The 18,298-nt window shown below is 38.1% G+C and overlaps 1 protein-coding gene across 1 annotated transcript in view; it reads right to left on the minus strand.

The window, feature by feature from the left end:
• Nucleotides 1-18,298, minus strand: part of Gpc5 (glypican 5) — a 1,331,644-nt gene that overhangs the window by 1,021,130 nt on the left and 292,216 nt on the right. Inside the window, exon 4 of the mRNA XM_037208786.1 lies at nt 12,363-12,496. Coding sequence (XP_037064681.1) covers nt 12,363-12,496 — 134 coding nt within the window. The remainder of the gene's footprint in view (nt 1-12,362; nt 12,497-18,298) is intronic.

The raw sequence follows: 18,298 nt of genomic DNA on the forward strand, positions 1-18,298 counted from the left end.
CTTTCCCTTAGGCCATCTGCAAACCAACTATTTTCTGCTTTATTTTTCTTGTTTTCATTTTTTTATTATCTAATGTTCCTTATTACATATAAAAGTATATTTTTTCACATCAGGGCTTTATTTACTTAATAAAAATAGTTTATGCATGTGTATTTTCAAATAATCTCTTTCAGTCCAAATGTTCCTGTCCCTCAACTCTGCTTTAAAGACAATGAGTAGATCTGTCATTAAGACCACTGAAATAAAACACACTACTTGAGGCTTTAACATTAACACTATTTCTGTAACTGCTTGTGGTTTTAGAAAGCAGTGACCTCAATTGTCATGTGTGACCCAGGCATTATTTTTTCCCAGTCTAATGGGTATCAGAATGAAAGGATTTGACAAAGGTGGGAAGACACGGAGATGGATTCCTGGAGTGTAAGAAGTTTATGTGAAAACATATTAATGCCATGGACAAAGGGACAGAGCGTAACAGCTTGTTGTGGGTTCTCAGCAGAGTTCAAGCCATAACAAGAGGAAACGGTTCTCACGATAGACATGGAATCTGTTAACTTCCTGAGGAGAGTATTCACAGCACAAGCCTGTAGCCAGGCTCTCTGACTCCCAGGCAGGGAGGGAGTATGGAGCAGGATATAGAAACAATATTTCCTCTAACGTAAGATTCTGACACCACAGTTTGATAGTGAGGGACTCACAAGGTCTCAGTACGGGGGGGGGGGGGGGGGGGGCTGTTGCATTTGTGAAAGTCAGGGAGGAAGCTGCTGCACAGTATGTAACCTGAACAGCAACTAGATTTTAACATTACACTCTTATATAGAGAACATTAGTAATCAGGGTTCAGTATGTGTAACCATTTTACTGAGCTATAACATCCCAAATATATTCAACCTGGTGGAAATTAAAGTTGTCTATTCTTTTATGTTTTTTTTAATTCGTATGAATTTATATCAAGTTTAGTTTTAATAGAAAACTATACACAAAGCCAAATAAGATGAAGGCTATAAATCCATTGAGTCTCTTCAATTTACAAGATCCCAAAGTTGTAATATTTGATTTATAACAAGATTCTTGGTAGTGGAAGGTAAAACCAATATAGCAAGAGAAGAGCCTTAGTTCTATTGATTTCAAAAATCATCAAAGAGGAGTCATATTTTTTAGAAAGCGGCTTGACATGTCTATTAACTCTACAAATGTGAGTCTAAACACGAAGAATTACCCTGGAACTTCCCTCAAAACTCTATTTGTTCCCCTTCCAAGAGAAACCAACCACATGTGATTCTAAAGACACCAGGGAGCGCTGCTCTGATTTCTGTCTTAGAGATGGAAAGTTAATGAATAAATGCATTAATAAATAGGGCTGTTTCTATCGATTGTTACAGTCCTACTCTAGACATGTATTTTTACTATTTTAAAGACAGTTGGGAAAATTACAACTCTGTTATCTCCTATAGACAGGCAATGGAAAACAATACTGTTATAACACCCTTTCCACTTCCTGTTCTCCATTTTCTTGATGCATGGATGTGTCTTTAAGACATTTCAAAGGCAGTTGACAGATGTACAGTGTTTGCAATATTCTTTACCATGCCCAACAAAGTAGAACATAGAGCTTGAAATTTGAAGGTCAACGATGCTTCAAATACAAATAATGTTTCTACATTAGAACAGAAAAAAGCACCATTTGCTGTCCTATTGACCTCCAATGGGGTGTGTAAACAATCCTAAAATGATATGTATTTGTAAAAGTCATCTGCTTCAGCATGGCGGGAACTTGAATAGTCACCTTTTAAAAAATATTTAGTGGGAAAATGGGAACTCCTGAATTTCTTTTCAAAACTGTAGGTGTTTGTTGACTTTCTGAGGAGAATAAATAGAAGAACTATTCGCCTCTTTGAGGTGGAAGGAAAAAAGAAATGAAGGGAAGAAGGGAGGAAGGGAGGCAAGAAGAAAAAAAGGAAGAAGAGAAAAAAAAGGAAGAACTTTCAGATATGTCAATTGGCAAGAATTTCACTCACAGTTTGGTTTCCTTGCAGGGGGATATTTTGAGACTCACAAATGAGACAACCCAAGAGTCACATTATAAACACCATCAAAAGCCCCAGGTATATCTGAGAAATCTATTACTTGGAAATAGATTTTCTGAGAAAGAGTTTGAAATCTGTCCAATGTAAAGGGCACACTTTCCATGATTTGAAGTATATTTTCTTATTCTTTCTGTAGTATGAAATATGTGAAAATTTGTTTTCACTCATTTAATCCTAAATATGGCAAATTTATTATTACAGATGCCCCAGATTAACACAATGAACAATGCTTAGGAGATTGTCAACGGAACAGGAAAAGTTTACAATATTTGTGACGTTCCCTGACACAAGCCTACAGCCATCTAAACAAGCAAACAATGAGAGTTCTAACTCAGCAGGGATTGCATCATAGTTTTCTACAACTTTCAGTACTTGTCAACCAAAACAGAAAAATGAAAATCTAGTAGATATTAAACCTTCATTACATAGCTGCATCAAAGACCAGTTCTAATTTTAATATGGACTCACATCAACTCCTTGACACTGCTTCTCTCCTTTCAGGCCCAGAGATGTTTAGTGTCAGTTCAGTTATCTGTGGCCTAGCATTAAATTAAGATGTCTTACGCAATAGCTGTGTGATTTCCCATGAGCAAAGAGAAAATAAAAGACAGCTCTTTTTTTTTACGGACAGCTTTCTTTGAATATTAGTTTCAGCTGGAGCAAATTGCTTTCCAACACAACACAACTCTTCCTGTGCTTGTTTAGGAGCCTTTTCTCTGGGAATGCTTTATCAGTTCTCTGTGGGATACATGATACCCAAAGGTTAAGAACCAGGAGCCTAAACGTTTGCCATATGTTTGCTCTGCCTTCTGGCATTAGGTGCTTCCTGTAGGCCGGAATTTTGACCCCCTGCAGTTCCTCATCTTCATTACTCATGGAGGTCTTGACTCTGGCATGCTTGTACCTCTGTTCCCTCAGTGCACACTCTGGCCTCACCTCTGGAATCCTATTTAAAGCTCTGTTGTGGCCTGGCTTGCCCTGGAAGCACTTAAGTAGTACCATTGCTTGCTAAGTCCTGTTTTCAATTAAACAAAAATTTTCTCATTCAAAGAGCATGACCTTTATTTTCCTAAATTAAACTTTCAGGTAATAAATAATGACACCTCAAAGGACTTACTTCCTTTTAGAAAACAGATTGTAAATTGCTTGCTTTATTATTATAAGAGATAGTAAATTCTTCTCATAGTTTCCTTTTTTGTGAGCTATGCATATATCCATCCATAGAGTATATTTTCAATATTATCTTCAGTCCAGTGTATCTCAAGATTGATATACCACTTAAGAATCACATACAGTCACTGTGCTATATAGAATTATAAAGTTTAACTCCTTTTTATTTCATTAATAAGGCATTGTAATAATTTATTCAGTAATTATAAACTCATGTGTTTTAAGTAACTGACCCATTTAATACAAATATATTTTATTTGTCTTGGGAATAGACCTAATAAGATTTAGTGTTCTTATTGAATATGATTTCCTCTACATTTAATTAATTGGGTGTGTGTGTGTGTGTGTGTGTGTGTGTGTGTGTGTGCATTGGCTGGATATGATTTGCTTTAGTTATGAGTGACAATGGCATCCTCACTCATCATGATAGCCTTGCTTATTGGTCTGTTGGTCTGTATAAACATGCAATGTCAAGAGTCTGTTTTAGTTTCTATTTTTAAAAAATATAACTTCTGATAACCCAAGTGATAAAGTCTCACCCAAATCATAATTTAATAAACACAATTTAAAAATGGAAATTCTGGGTAGCATGTTCCAATTAGGTTCTGATGAGAAATTTGTTAAAGAATTATTTTGTTTTCAAGGATTAAATATACACCATGGACAAAAGGTCCTCCTGTTCCTACTTGGGCACCAAGTCCTCCATGACACTAAGCCTCTGAGTTTTGCTAAGCACCTAGGACATTCCCTTTCTCCCAAACACACAGGGTGCATGCAGCCAATCCCTTCATTGCATGTTCTGCATGGAGAAACTTGGGTAATTGAAAAGCATGCTGGTGAACAGATGGGACCCTGGTGTTAAGGCTGTGTCTTAATTTATTGTCCTGGGGTTTTCCTAATTACCCACTTAATTGGCACAGCCACACCACTTTGAAATAATAATGTACAGCTAATTACCACCGACTTAAGCTTGCTAATAGCTTATTCTTACCAGATAACTTCAAGAAATCAAGCAGGGAGCAGGACGTGCCACAGGGAAAATCGCTCTGCCTGGGATGACTGAGACAACTATATGAGGACAGTGTCCCTTACAGCTGTGCTGATTTGGTTTCTGATCAAAATGAGAAAAGGGCCACAGTTTTCTAGCTGATTAAAGGAGCCGTAGCCTTCCTTCCCTTTCAAAGCTATGGAGAACTCTAACCATCATAAAGCAAATATTCGGTCTTCAGTTTGCTTGTTTTTTTTTCTGGGTTTTTTTTTTTTTTGACTATAAAAAGAGAAAAGTAACAGACTGAATCCAAACAATTACATCTACAAAAATAAAATAAATCCCACCATATAGCTTAACTCTCTTCTTCATACTTGCACACCCCACAAAGGACCTTAGCACAATTGTTATACAGAGACATGTTTAATAAGCAAATTGTTCTTTGTCAAATGTTAGAGCAAAGAAATCACAAACTTATAAGGAGAGGGTTTTGTTTGTTTGTTTTTTCTGCTATTGCTGCTGGGCTTTTTTGTCTTTTTTATGAATATAAAGGAGAAAGTACAGGAAAAAATTGATTAGGATTTAGACTACGAAGTATAGTTATTTAGAATTTGATACTCCCTTAATTTATAATTGTTTTTTGGGGGTGCTTTTTTTTTTTTTTTTAACAAATTTAGACATCTCTAGACCAGATTCACTAGATCCACATTCTGAGGCCAGAACTGGATATGGGCCTAGTAGAACTAATGCTCCTCTGAGGAAAAGACTGAGAGAAACGGGGAGAAGGTGGAGGAGTTAGGGGTTAAATGGGGGTGTGTTCTTTAGGCGGAGGGCACAGTGACAGAACAGAACAGGAATCCCAGCAGAGGTTCATTTCCTTCTGCACACATGGTCAAAGACCTTGCACCACCATGGCCTGTCAGCAGCTGATGGGCATGCCAGCCTGACAAACAAGGAACACTCATGATGCTCTCCCACCCTTCTCTAGGTAGAAGAGGTGAATGCTACCACAATAGCCACTGACAGCCTTCCCATTCACTCCACTGTGCATCACTTCCTACAGTGAAAAGCTGAGCTCTGTGACCTGGTTGGTATGGTAGAAATGAGCTCTATGGTGTATGATTTCGGAGGCCAGCATTGAAGGCCACAGCCTTTCACTCTGTTATTGAAACACTCAGAGCTCTATGGACAGGTCATACTGAAAAGAAACACAGGTCCTGTGGCAACAGCCAAGCCAGTGACAGCCGGACTCTAGTCCCACTTAGACCTTCATGCTGGAACTCCTGGGGACTTCTGCAAAGCAGTCTTGCTAGAGACCCTGAGCACAGACCCCATAGCTAATCAGCTTCCAAATTCTTAAACTATAGAAAAGTCCCATAATATGTTATCTTGTGTACTATATAACTATATCCCAGATGAAGTTGAAGTTACACAGACTCTTGTGTTCTGATCGTGCTATCAAATATGTCCTTGGAGATTCTTAAGTGTTCCTATTCCTTATGTGTTTTATCTTGTGTTCTTTATCCTCATCCTTTTCACTATGTTTTTTAAATATCTATTACAACATCATATACTTGTAAAATAGCATTAAAACCAAAAATCACAACAAATATATATATGTGTGTGTGTGTGTGTGTGTGTGTATGTGTGTGTGTGTGTGTGTAATTAGAGGTATAGCTAATTAATTGTATTTGCAGTTTATGAATGGGGCAGCCCCCACTGAACATAGCAGGATAAGAACCCTCAGGACACAGTGGCAGAACAGCTGGATTGGTAAACTGGCAACAAGGCATCTGGCCAATGTGAATAAAAGTGGTAATAACGTTAGAACAGATATGGTGGTTTGAATGGTCAATGTTCCCCACAGGCTCAGGGATTTGAAATTAGGTCCTAGAAAGCAACAACAGTAAGAGCTGCTGCTGCAAATGTGAGGCAAAGGGTTCCAGGTCTATGCAGAACTGGCAGCCGAAGTGAGCGGGCGTCATCGGTAGTGCTGGCTGTCGAGGCATGAAGGACATAAGAGCAGATCGACCATAGATTCTTCCTCCATTGTTCAGACAGCCACAGAGGCCAGGCAGCATGTGGCAAGGCAGTCCCTAGCTGGAGGCCCTGGGAGGACACCATGTGAAAAGAAAGCCTGGTTTCAAGTGGAGTCTCCAAGACGTTGGAGTTGCCAGTGCCTTGAGACACCTGCCAAAGAGATGCACAGGGCATGAAACCAGTCAAAGGAAGGGATGCTGCAGGAAGCAGAACTGCTAAGACAGAACCATTTAAGCCACGTAAAGCTGAGGTCCTAGAGAGTGGGCACCGGGTTAGGATCTGGTGCTTGCCCTGTTGGATTTTGTTCTCATACTTCCTTACTATGCCATCCACTTTGCAACAGCAATGTGTTTTCTTTACCATTGTGTATAGGAAGTACATAAATTTTCTTTTTGAATTTTACAAGGGCTCACACAAATAAAAGATTGATTTGAGTATCAGAAGAGACTCTGGATTCTGGACTTTTGAAAAATGTTAATACTGACGAAGACTAAGGAGTTTTGAAGTTGGACTAAATACTTTTTGCATTATGAATGACCACAAGCCTGTGGGTGCCAAGGAGTGTAATGTGGTTGTTTATATAAAAAAAAAAAAAAGTCCCTCATAGGCTCAGGTATTTGAGCACGTGGTCTCCAAATAGTGGTCATACTTGCAGAAGTTTAGGAGGTACAGCCCTTACTAGAGGAAGCACATCACTGGGGGTGGGGGTGGGGAGTCTCAGATCTCATAGCCTGGTACCACTTCCAGTCCATGAGTATGATTGAGGCTCAGATATGAGGTCTCAGCTTTCTGCTCCTGTAGCCATGACTGGTGCTTGTTGCTATACTGCTCAGCCATGATGGACTTTTATCCCTGTGGATCTGAAAGCCAAAATAAACTTTTATAGGTTGCTTTGGCCATGATGATTCATGACAGCAGTAATAACACAACTCATACAGTGGGTTTTTCTTTTGTTATGGTTAAAGCAGGGGGATTCCTTAATGCAAAGACTAAGTAAGGTAGACCAGATCTTCTGTTTTCAGGGAAAATTAGCCTGTTTGTTCCCACCTCCTTAACGTTTATGTGGCATTTCTTATGAGTGACTACAGTTGTATTTTTCTTATCTGTTGAAACCTAGTACAGGAGCTCAGTCCAAAGAAATGGCCTCCATGGCTTTTGTTTTAAACTGTGAATGCTTTTATGTATGCATGTGCTTTTAATTCATAGAAACAGCACACCTCCCTTCCCTTACTTTTTCATGCTTCTCCTCTTTCATCACAATATTTTTTTTCCTAAATGGAAACGTGCTCATTGTTTCTGTTATGTAATGCTCCCAAGTGTTACACATCATGTTTCCATTTCTCTTTATTATGGACATGCTGTTTCCCTCTCTTAGGGACCATAAATAATCAGGAATGTCTCCTGTAGATGAACAAGAGTTTCTTATGGAGACCATCTAAAAGGTTAGATAATAGTTCAGAGATCAGGTTGAGATGAACAGATGTAGAAGCTTTCATGACCATGCAGTTCTAGTGTATAGTATTATCACAAAATGGAAAGCCTAATCCTATCACTAGACTGTCAGAAATTAAGTTGAGAAAAGTCACCACATATATAGCAATAAATCAACAACATATTTGAAGTAACTCCAATCACAACCCAACCACAAGAGTATAAACCTATTTTATTTGGAAAAGTGCACTGTAGAATTTCTGGTAAATAAGGATACTAAAGTGACTTACAAATTTTTGAAAAATCCCTCAAAGAAAAATTATCATAGTAGTAAATAAGGAAAAACATGACTCAGAGCGACCTCTGACTCACAATCATAGGCCCAACCAACTACACAGTGGTTACTTATGTGAAAAACTTGAATGAATGTTAAGTGAACAAACAAAATCAGTAGGAAAAGCACATTAGTTCAAGAGCACATGGGAAAACTAACTTAGAATTTCAGTGTTTAATGTAGGGAATCTCCCCTTAAATATGACATAATCCCTCTGTATTAAATACAAAGAAACTGCAGGTGTTAAAAAGCATGGATTATGGATTTTGAAATCAGTGCAGTAATTTTTAAGAAAAAACAATAATGGACTTGACAATCAAAGTGAAGAATTTCCTTTTTAAAAAGATAATTTCATACCTGAAATTTCACCATTCAGGAAGTAGAGGCAGGAGGACCACAGTTTCAAGAAGAATTTCAGATAGTCAGCTACCTACAAAGTTTGAGGCCAGGATTGGCTACACAAAAACCTTCCATGGCTTTTACCCCAAGACAATTCACCTGTCATTTATCATTTAATGTTATTAATGATTAATGTTAGAAAATATTTACAAAGCCTAAAACTTATAAGTAATACATAGAATACATAAAGTAACTCCTACAGATGGGTACATTAATTTACAAAGGGATCCTTTGGTAGATAGCCTAGTTAACAGAAAGGGAATTTCAAGAGAACAAAAGTATTATAGAAAGTAAAATAAAATTTGAAGTTTTAAGCTAGGCAAGGTGGTGTATGCCTCTAATCTCAGCATTCAGGAGGGAGAGACAGGACTATCTGAGTCGGAGGCTAACCTGGTCTATAGAACTAGGTGCAGGACAGCCAGGGCTACACACACACACACACAAAAAAAAAAAAAACACAGTCTCAAAAAACAAATGAAGTTTTGAAATTAGAATTTATATCTTTAGAATGAGAAAACAAAGCAGATTATCCATACAGATTGGAAAATAAAAAATATGAAGGAAACAAAAGTATTTGGAAATTAAAAACATAAGAAGAAAGCACTTAGTGTCAAGATGTAGTTTATGGAAGCAGTATTTCACCCTCTGGAAGGGAGGTGTCATTACAAACTCCAGAGGGCGAGGCAGAGCAGGGAAGACAGTACTCCAATGCCCGCTGTGGCTGCACAGGCTCGCTTGTTCCAACTGAAATCTACAATGTTTTGGAGAATAAGCAGTTAATGAGCAAAAAAATTCACAACTAGTTTATGAATGGGACTTCACAATACACAGGTAATAAGCAGAAATAGATTACTATGGCAATTAAGCCCTACTCAGACATAGGGAAAAGAATGAAATAGTTAAGCAAACTCAAGGACAGATCTTCTGGTTGTTCACAATGAGTAGTGTGAGGCTGGGCTGTGATGCATCTATCTTAACTGATATAATTATGGATATATAATTAATATATATATATATAATATCCATAATTAATATATATGTAACTTATTTAGTTTGAATAGTGGATGGCAGGTTAGAAACACAGGACAATGAATTGCTAGATTCATAACAAGAAGATCTATTCAATAGCTGTTCTATATCCTTTCACCTGAGTCTGCTTAGTTTCATTAGCAAATAAAACATATTGAGGATTTCATTGTCCTAAGGTTTGTGCTAGGTTATATGGGTGCTAAAATACATTTAACCTTTAATGCTTAAAATTTTAGCTGGGTTTTACTCTGACTCTCTGAAGGTAAAATACATTGATTTTTAAAACACAAGAGAGTGATTGTTATTCATTTGTCACAAAGGTTTTGGGAAAAAAATAATACACAGAATACCAGTTCATGTTAGCTACTAGCAAATAATCAACAGGGGACTAAATATGGATCTCAGATCTGTAGTCTGTCTGAAAGGAATGAGGCAATTAAGTGTGCTGTGACCAAAAGAAAAGAAACTGGATGGTGAAGAATGCAAATAGACCCATATCTATCACCCTGCACAAAACTCAAGTCCAAGTGGATCAAAAACTTCAACATAAACACTGAACTTAATAAAAGAGAAAGTAGGAGATAGCCTTGAAAACATTGGCACAAGAGATAACTTTCTGAACAGAACACAGATAACATAGGCACTAAGATCTACAATTAATAAGTGGGACCTCATAAAACTGAAAAGCTTCTGTAAGGCAAAGCAAAAGACATTGTAAATAGGACAAAACAGTAGCCTACAAAATGGGAAAATAATTTTTACCAACTCCACATCAGAGGGCTAATATCCAAAATATGTAAAGAACTAAAGAAACTAGACATCAACAAACCATAGTTCAATTTAAAAACGGGGTACAGATCTAAACAAATAATTCTCCCTGTCCTGCCTGTGAGACGTGCTGGGTAATGGTGGCACAGAACTTGTGTGTGTACCCAACCAATGACTAGTCCAACTTAAAGCCCAAGCTATGAGAGGGAGCCCAATTCTGAACTGCATGATGGCCAGGAATACAACCAGAGGATGCATGGATTGCCAGGAATCAGAGGAAGGTCAGCCCAGAGACCTTGGATAGAACCAAATAGAACTTGGAAAAAAAGAAAAAAATGCGGGGGGGGGGGGGGGTCAATGAAATTCCTAGTGATAGTCTGTTATACTCAGAGATTGGTGCCTAGCACAGTTGTCATCAGAAAGGTGTAATCCAGCAAAGGACGGGAGCAAATGCAAGATCCATATAGCCAAACACTAGGTGGAGCCAGGGGAACCCCCACAGAAGGTTGAAAAGATTATAGGGTCAAGGAGAACCCACCCCACTGAATCAATTAAGTAGGGTCCATAGGAGCTCGTAGAGACTGAATCAACAATCAGGGAGCCTCCATGGGTCAGTGCTATGTCCTCTGCATGTATGTTATGGTTGTGTAACTTGATGTTCTTGTGAGACTCCTAACAGTGGGAGTGGGGATGGGGGTATCTCTGACTCTTTTGCCTGGTCTTGGGTCCTTTTCCTCCTACTGGGTTGTTTGTCCATGATATTAGGTTTTGTGCCTAATCTTATTATAACTTGTTATGCCATATTTGGTTGATATCCCTGGAATGCCTTTTTTTAATTTAAGGAAGGACAAGGAGAAGTGGATCTGGGGGAGAGGAGGTGTCTAGGGGGGATTATGAAAAGTAGAGGGAGGAGAAACTGATCAGGATGTGATGTATGAGAGAAGAATGAATGAAGAAAGGAAGGAAGGAAGGAAGGAAGGAAGGAAGGAAGGAAGGAAGGAAGGAAGGAAGGAAAAAACAAATGAGGGAAAAAACAGTATTTTATTGAGAAAGCCACAGAAAACATTTTTACTATATATTATCTAAAAGATATTATAAGTAACTATTTGAATTAATGAATACATAACATTCTGAACTGAGATTCAATTTAGAAGGCTATGACAGAGAAGCCACTATTTTCTAGGAGGTACACAGTCAACTAAATATTAAAAGGTTTCCCTCTAATTTGAGTAGTTTGTCATGTTACACACCCATTATCAAGGAAAGGGACACCAGAGAGAGTTTTAATTTACCTAGTGAAATAGTGACAGACACAGTAAGTTACAAGCTGCTAAATACTTACCACTTGATATAAACAGGTGGCCATTTTTACCACTGCAGGTAAAATGTTGGGAAAGTTGTATTTTTCACAACTCTATTTCAAGAATGCTAACTATCCATAAATAAAAATCACATGGTATGACAGTACTGTCCTATACTGTTCAAGACAGTCACCACTAGCTATACGTACAAATCATATTACAGTTAACTAAAGTCAGTTAAAGCATTTAGTCCTCAGTGTAAATACACACTGGTCACATGTTCCTGGAACTGCCCTAATATATTAAATAATAATTCTGGTTATTATTAGATTAGAATTATTAGAATATAATAACTGCCCTAATGTAGTAAAGAATAATAGTAGTCAAAAGAAATTTATTGTTCTCACAAGCTGAATCTATCTTCCAAATTAATGGGAAAGGTTGAGCCTTACAATTATAAATTTTTTGTTTTTATGTATGTGTATATGTGCCTGTTTGTCTATATATGTACCATGTGTGTACAGGTACCCTCAGAGGCCAGGAGGAGTTTCAGATGCGCTGAAATTGTAGTTGCAGGTGATTGTGATCAGCCTGTGTGGGTGTTGTGAACCAAACCCAGGTCCTCTGCAAGAGCAGCAAGTGCTCAATACTGAACTATCTCTCTAGCACATTGGCCACTACATTTTAAATAAAGTGAAATGGTATTTAAATTTTTTCTTCCATACTACATTTGGGTCTATTTAGTGAACACATTCTAGTCTCCTGTAGAACTAATGGCTTACTTTCTCTTTCTGGTTGTAAAACAAATGTCTTACTTTCTTCTGTTGGCAAGTGTCTCTTCACCATTCCTAGCAGAGATCTTCATTCCATGCTTCTCTTTGCTCGGATCAAAAGTACAGCGGGGGCTCTGTGTTGCTGTTTTCACTGGATGGCCACAGATCTTATTCACCTTTCAAACAGAAAACAGAAGAAGGCAGTGACAGACCTGCTCCAGCTTTTCTGAGAATGAAATCTTCCACCTGCCATGAAACAAACACTGTTATGTACTTTAACTTTCAATAACTATAATACCTATGGGTGTTTATCAATGGAAGTCAATGCATTGGAACAGAGTGGCAATAATGATAAACCAACCCCATGCCTATTGATACAGGCTGGCATACACACGGAAAAACTATACAAAAATCAAGAATTAAAGTAAAAACTGAATTTCTTGTATAAACAGGACTGCTTATTCAAAATAGATATTCATCATGCTTTACATTTGTGTAAGATGATATAATTTTTGCTGAGTATGCAATCAGTTTCCACTTAGTGCTAAGGATAAAAGCAATCATCTTTGCAGTGTTTTTCTTAGGTTTCTGGGAAAGGACAATGAGTCTGTTGTTTCTTGCAGTTCACAGATGGAAGCTAGGGCCTCATACATGCTAGGCAAGCACTTTATTATGAGGTCGCATCCCCAGCCTGGCTTTACTTTTTATTTTGAGGCAAGATTCCAAGTGACCCAGGCTACCCCTGAACTTGATATTCTCCTCTCTCAACCTCCTGAGTAATAGGATGGTAGCCCTGTACCACCAAGTCTTGTTGGAAAAAAAAAATGAGTACATATAATATGGCATAATATGAAATCTCATTTTGCAGTTCCTCTATATATCTTCTTCCTTACACTGATGTAAGTTCAAGGATGCTATAGTCTTCAAAAAATGAAAAAACAAGCTGGGCTGTGGTGGCACATGCCTTTAATCCCAGCACTCGGGAGGCAGAGCCAGGCGGATCTCTGTGAGCTCGAGGCCAGCCTCGGCTACCAAGTGAGCTCCAGGAAAGGCACAAAGCTACGCAGAGAAACCCTGTCTCGAAAAACCAAAAAAAAAAAAAAAAAAAAAAAAAATGAAAAAACAAAACAAAACTGATTGTACCCAGGCAGTAATGGTTGCACACCTTTAATCCCAGGACTTGGGATGCAGAAGTGGGCAGATCTACAAGTTTGAGGCCAGCCTGATCTAGGACAGCCAGGGCTACACAGAGAAACCATTTCAGGAAAAATAAATTGCTTTTTAGATATCTTTCTAGCAATGATAATTTACATAGTTTCTATAATTGTCACTGGAAAACTGACTTAGCATCTACTGTATCAACAAAACTCAAAATAAAATGTAGCTGAACAGTGTACAGCATGTCTGAAACAAACCCAGAAGCACTGTGCCAAAATCAAGCTTTACTTGACTAATTTTTCTTCTTAGTTCTGAGACCTTAAAATTGCCACAGAACCTCTTTGAAACTGATCATCTCATACATCAGTTGAAAATGCTAGATTATTCCAAAAATCTCATAAAATTCTCAGTTTCTTTGATATTTCTATATTGGTATATATAAAGTAATTTTGCATACATTTCCTCCTATCCAAATTTATTTTACTTCTAACATTTGCAAAGCTCTTGTGCTAAATGTTAGGAGATAAAAGACACATGACTTTTGCCCTAACAGAGTTTACAAGTTGGAATAGAACAAGATCTTCTAAATCACCCAAAGTCAAATTGTGTCTATTACAAAAAAAAAAAAAAAAAAAAAAAAATTAAAGTGGGTAAAGTGATGATGGTATCTTCCGATGTGTATTTTGGGATCCTCTGGGGTTGGAGCAAGATGGAAAAAGAAAAACATGAGATTACCTCTAAAGGTACTAAGTTGTCATGTGTTCGACTTAGAGCATCTGTTAGATCGGGATATGTTGAGATGTTTCTACACAGACAACTTGTAAGTAGCACTTATTAAATGCCATTCTGTTAACTGCTGGAGATGTGCACATGCACATGGGTATAAATTCACGTGGGTAAAGCAGCCATTGCAGTTTTAGGGCGGCACTAAAGCCCACAGCATTGGTGCGATTGCACAGAAAATGGGCAGTTAAACCGTGTTTGGGGTGCTCCAAGAAGTTATATCTGAATAGCAAGTCAAAGGATGAGCTGGAAGTTTGAAGATGGGAAAAGCAAACACAAATATTTCAGAAAAGTCCAAGTTAAAAAGGAGATGCAACAATTTGCCATACACATCATGCATAGGAGTACATACTATAGGAAAACGCATAGCATTGGGTGGAAATGTCATACGACTTGGATATCAAGATTTAAAAAAAAAAAAAACTTGTAGGAAAAATTGTCAAGTAGGAAATTGATATTTTCACATCATTGCAAGGAGGATAACGGCCAGGATGTGGAGAGAGGGAAGAGTGGCCTGTAGAGGACCATTAGGATGCAGAGTCAGGAGCAGAACCCAGAAAAGATTATAATAGCAGAAATAGATACCCTTAGAGACTAATTTGATAATCATCTCAGAACAAAGAATGAGAAACATAAACACTACCAGAGAAGGTACCAAAAAGCATGGCTCTAGTGTAGAATATGGCTACAATTTGCTTTATCTAGGGAGAAAGTGTTTGGATAGGAAACAGCAAAAGGAAGCTATATTGGAAGGGTAGGCTGGAGACAGGTCTTGGGGAAGATTTTTAAGGCTAAGAAAGTGTGTTTACTAGATAATTGTAATAGTTGGTATTTTGCAAATGCACAGGACAGCATTGCATAAGTTTAACTAGAAAGAAAAAAATGTCTACCAAATGTAGATATGTAGTTTAAAACTGCTAGTATTCCCAAGGAAAGAAAATTTAATTCTGAAGTTAAGCAATGACAGTGTTTATAGATTTCAGGCAGAAGTAAAGTCAATTACATGTAGGAAAGGACTATTTTAAGAGAAAAGTAAGACCAAGGTATTAAAAAGTTCAAAAGGAATTTTTAATCCCTGAAGCTAAAAAGGTGATAGTGGAGTGTAAATGTATTAGCTAGGTGCTAAAATAAAAAAAGGAAAATCTTTATTGTCAACAACCACTAGTAACAAGAACCAAGGGAAAATGTGAGTTGATGATGGGTATGACTGGAGGTATTACGAGATATTTTTGAAATAATCATGATCCATTGTGGCTGGCCACAGGGGCTGAAAGCAAACTGAAAACATGAAAGCTTTTATGAATCTCACTTTTCTCTTTCCTAAATCTGAGGGGGGTGCAAACTACTTTGAACTTCTAAGTACAGAAAAATATTATCTTACTCTCTTCCTCCCATGTTAAAGCCAAAGCCATATCTTCTACTAAACTGTTTTCTAGGTAGGAATATAGGGAGTTGAAAAATATCAGCTTCCCACAATTCATTATGTTTATATTGGTTGCAGCTACAAGAGAAAATCCATTAGTCAAAAACTTGGAGAATAGCTTCAATTGTATCCAAAGGCACAAATAGAAGATTCAAGTAACAGCAAGTGAATTTCAAAGACCCTGTGTTTCGTGACTTTCTGTCAGGGAGTTCTGCTTCACATTTTATTGAAAAGGAACAGAAAACCATCTGCTAGCAGGACATTAGGCTGCCACCTTGCTCCCCTGAGGTGAGCCAATTTGGGTGGCACATTTCAATACTTATACCTTCTTCCTATTGGAAAAACCCTCACACTTGTGTTGACAATTTTTCATCTTTGACTTGCCTGCAATTTCCTCCTTTTCTTCCTCCCTGGTCTCTACTATTCTCCCCCTGTAATCAGTCTGAAGTGTCCTGAAAAAAAATTGTTTTCTTCTGTACTGCTTATCAACTCCTGCTTTAAGTTCCATGTCTGGCTTCCCACTGATTTTCAAGTTCCCATCTCACCTTGAAATGACTCTTACTCCGAAGCCATATCACTTCTCCCACTCCAATCAAGTATTTGTTTCAACAACTTCTTGCAACTTAGCTGACTTTCCCTATCTCGATGTAATCATGCAACCACATACAAAGTGGAAAATCATCACCAGCTCCATCTCCATCTGTCTGTACACTCACTCGTCTTCAAGACCACCAGAGATTTCTACTTACAATCTTAAGATGTTTACAAAGAACAACTTTGTTTTCATTTCACTGCCCTAGCAATGGTAGTCTTAGGGGTTTTATTAACAGTACAAATCGAGGACTTGGGAGATGGTGCAGTGGTCAAAGTGCTTGCCACACAAGCATGGGGACCTGAGTCTTGATCCTCAGAACCCACACAAATTCCAGCCGGGTGGGACTGACCTGTAATTCCAGTGTGCAGGAGACTTCAGAGCAAGCTTGCTAAGCAGAGGAGCCAGGCAAGCTCCTGACAGTCCCTGATTTAATTAACAAGATGAATAGTTATTAGGGACTGCTCCCAACATCAACATCAGGCCTCCACGTGTACATATGATGTACCCCTACACACATGTGCTTACACACACACAAAATGCATACAAACCACAGATACATATGCATGGGAGAAAACAGCACAACTTGAACAACAACTTTTAAAGATTATAAACCTGAATTTAAAAAATTGTATGTACTATGCATGGTTATTAAGTAGTTTACCCTAAGAGAGAAGACAAAGACCCACAATTTACATCACTGTGTATGTTGAGTGCTGTTACTATAACTTGGCAGCTATTACATGAGAAATGACTATAATATTCATGAGAATAATAATAAAATATGAGACAGTATAGTGTTTAATCGTGCACTGTGTTCTGTTGAGGAAAAGCTACTTTTACACTTCTGAGTGGAGATTGATAGGTGACTGATAGGTGGTAGAAACAATTGTTAGTTCACTTTCTCATGTCAATGGAGGTAAAAATCCATGATCTTCTCTTCTTCCTTGAAACTGAAATTAGTTGGACCAGATCTTGGGAAGAAGGCTGCAGATTCCGTGGCTAAATGTCAGTTTTCCTATATTTCGATTTCTTTGTTCAGACTACAGTGATAGACTAGTGGTTAATGAGTAAACAAATGGAACTCTTACAGCCTCTTTGTAGAAATATTTGTCCGGTTCACAACATATAAGGAGACCACCATGACTGAAAACATAGCAGAGTGGGCTCAGCCCAGGCTGGTGAAGAAAGACAGGAGGAAAGGGAAGGTCCCTCGGTGGTTACAATGAATAGGATTTGGCTACAGCTGGATGTCTCCCACCAGATAAGAAAGGAGACACTAAAACTGTGGGCAGTTTTGTTGTGATAAACAAGACAAATAATAGCCAGGTGTAAAAGTAGACAAAGCAAGTTTAGTTTTGTGTAAATCTTGGAGAGAGACTGGTTAATTCTCTTCTAAACCTTTACTTTTATGGAAATTTCTAAAAAGCAGCTTTTAATGGTGAGTTAGAGGGTAATTTTTATTTTGTTTTGATTTGTTAAAGGAAGATGGGCAGACCTACCTATTTAGAGCCAAAAGTAAAATGAAATTACAAAATATAGAGAATTTAAAGTTCAGAAGGAAAATATAACAGAGGAACAAAGGTTAAAAAAAAAACCAAAATAAATGCCTCCTGTCCCCCAAATATGACTGGGAAGAAGAATGGCATTTTCAACAATACCAGGGAAAAACAAGTATTGCCTGATTACATAGGAGTCAGAGGAGTCAAGGACACCAGGAGAACACAACCCACAGAATCAACTAAGCAGGGCTCAGAGGCTCACAGAGACTGAACTAACAATTAGGGAGCCTGCATGGGTCTGACCTAGGCCCTCTGAACATAGGTTATGGTTGTGAAGTTTGGTGTTCTTGTGGGGCTCCTAACTGTGGGAGCAGGACTGTCTCTGACCCTTATGCCTGCTTTGGGGACCCTTTTCCTACTGGATGCCTCGTCCAGCCTTAATATGAGGGGCTATGCCTAGACTTACTGCAACTTTATATGCCATGTTGTTTGATATCCCTGGGAGGCCTGCTCTTTCCTG

This window comes from Peromyscus leucopus, chromosome 9 (genome assembly GCF_004664715.2).
Source record: "Peromyscus leucopus breed LL Stock chromosome 9, UCI_PerLeu_2.1, whole genome shotgun sequence".
Classification (NCBI taxonomy): domain Eukaryota; kingdom Metazoa; phylum Chordata; class Mammalia; order Rodentia; family Cricetidae; genus Peromyscus; species Peromyscus leucopus.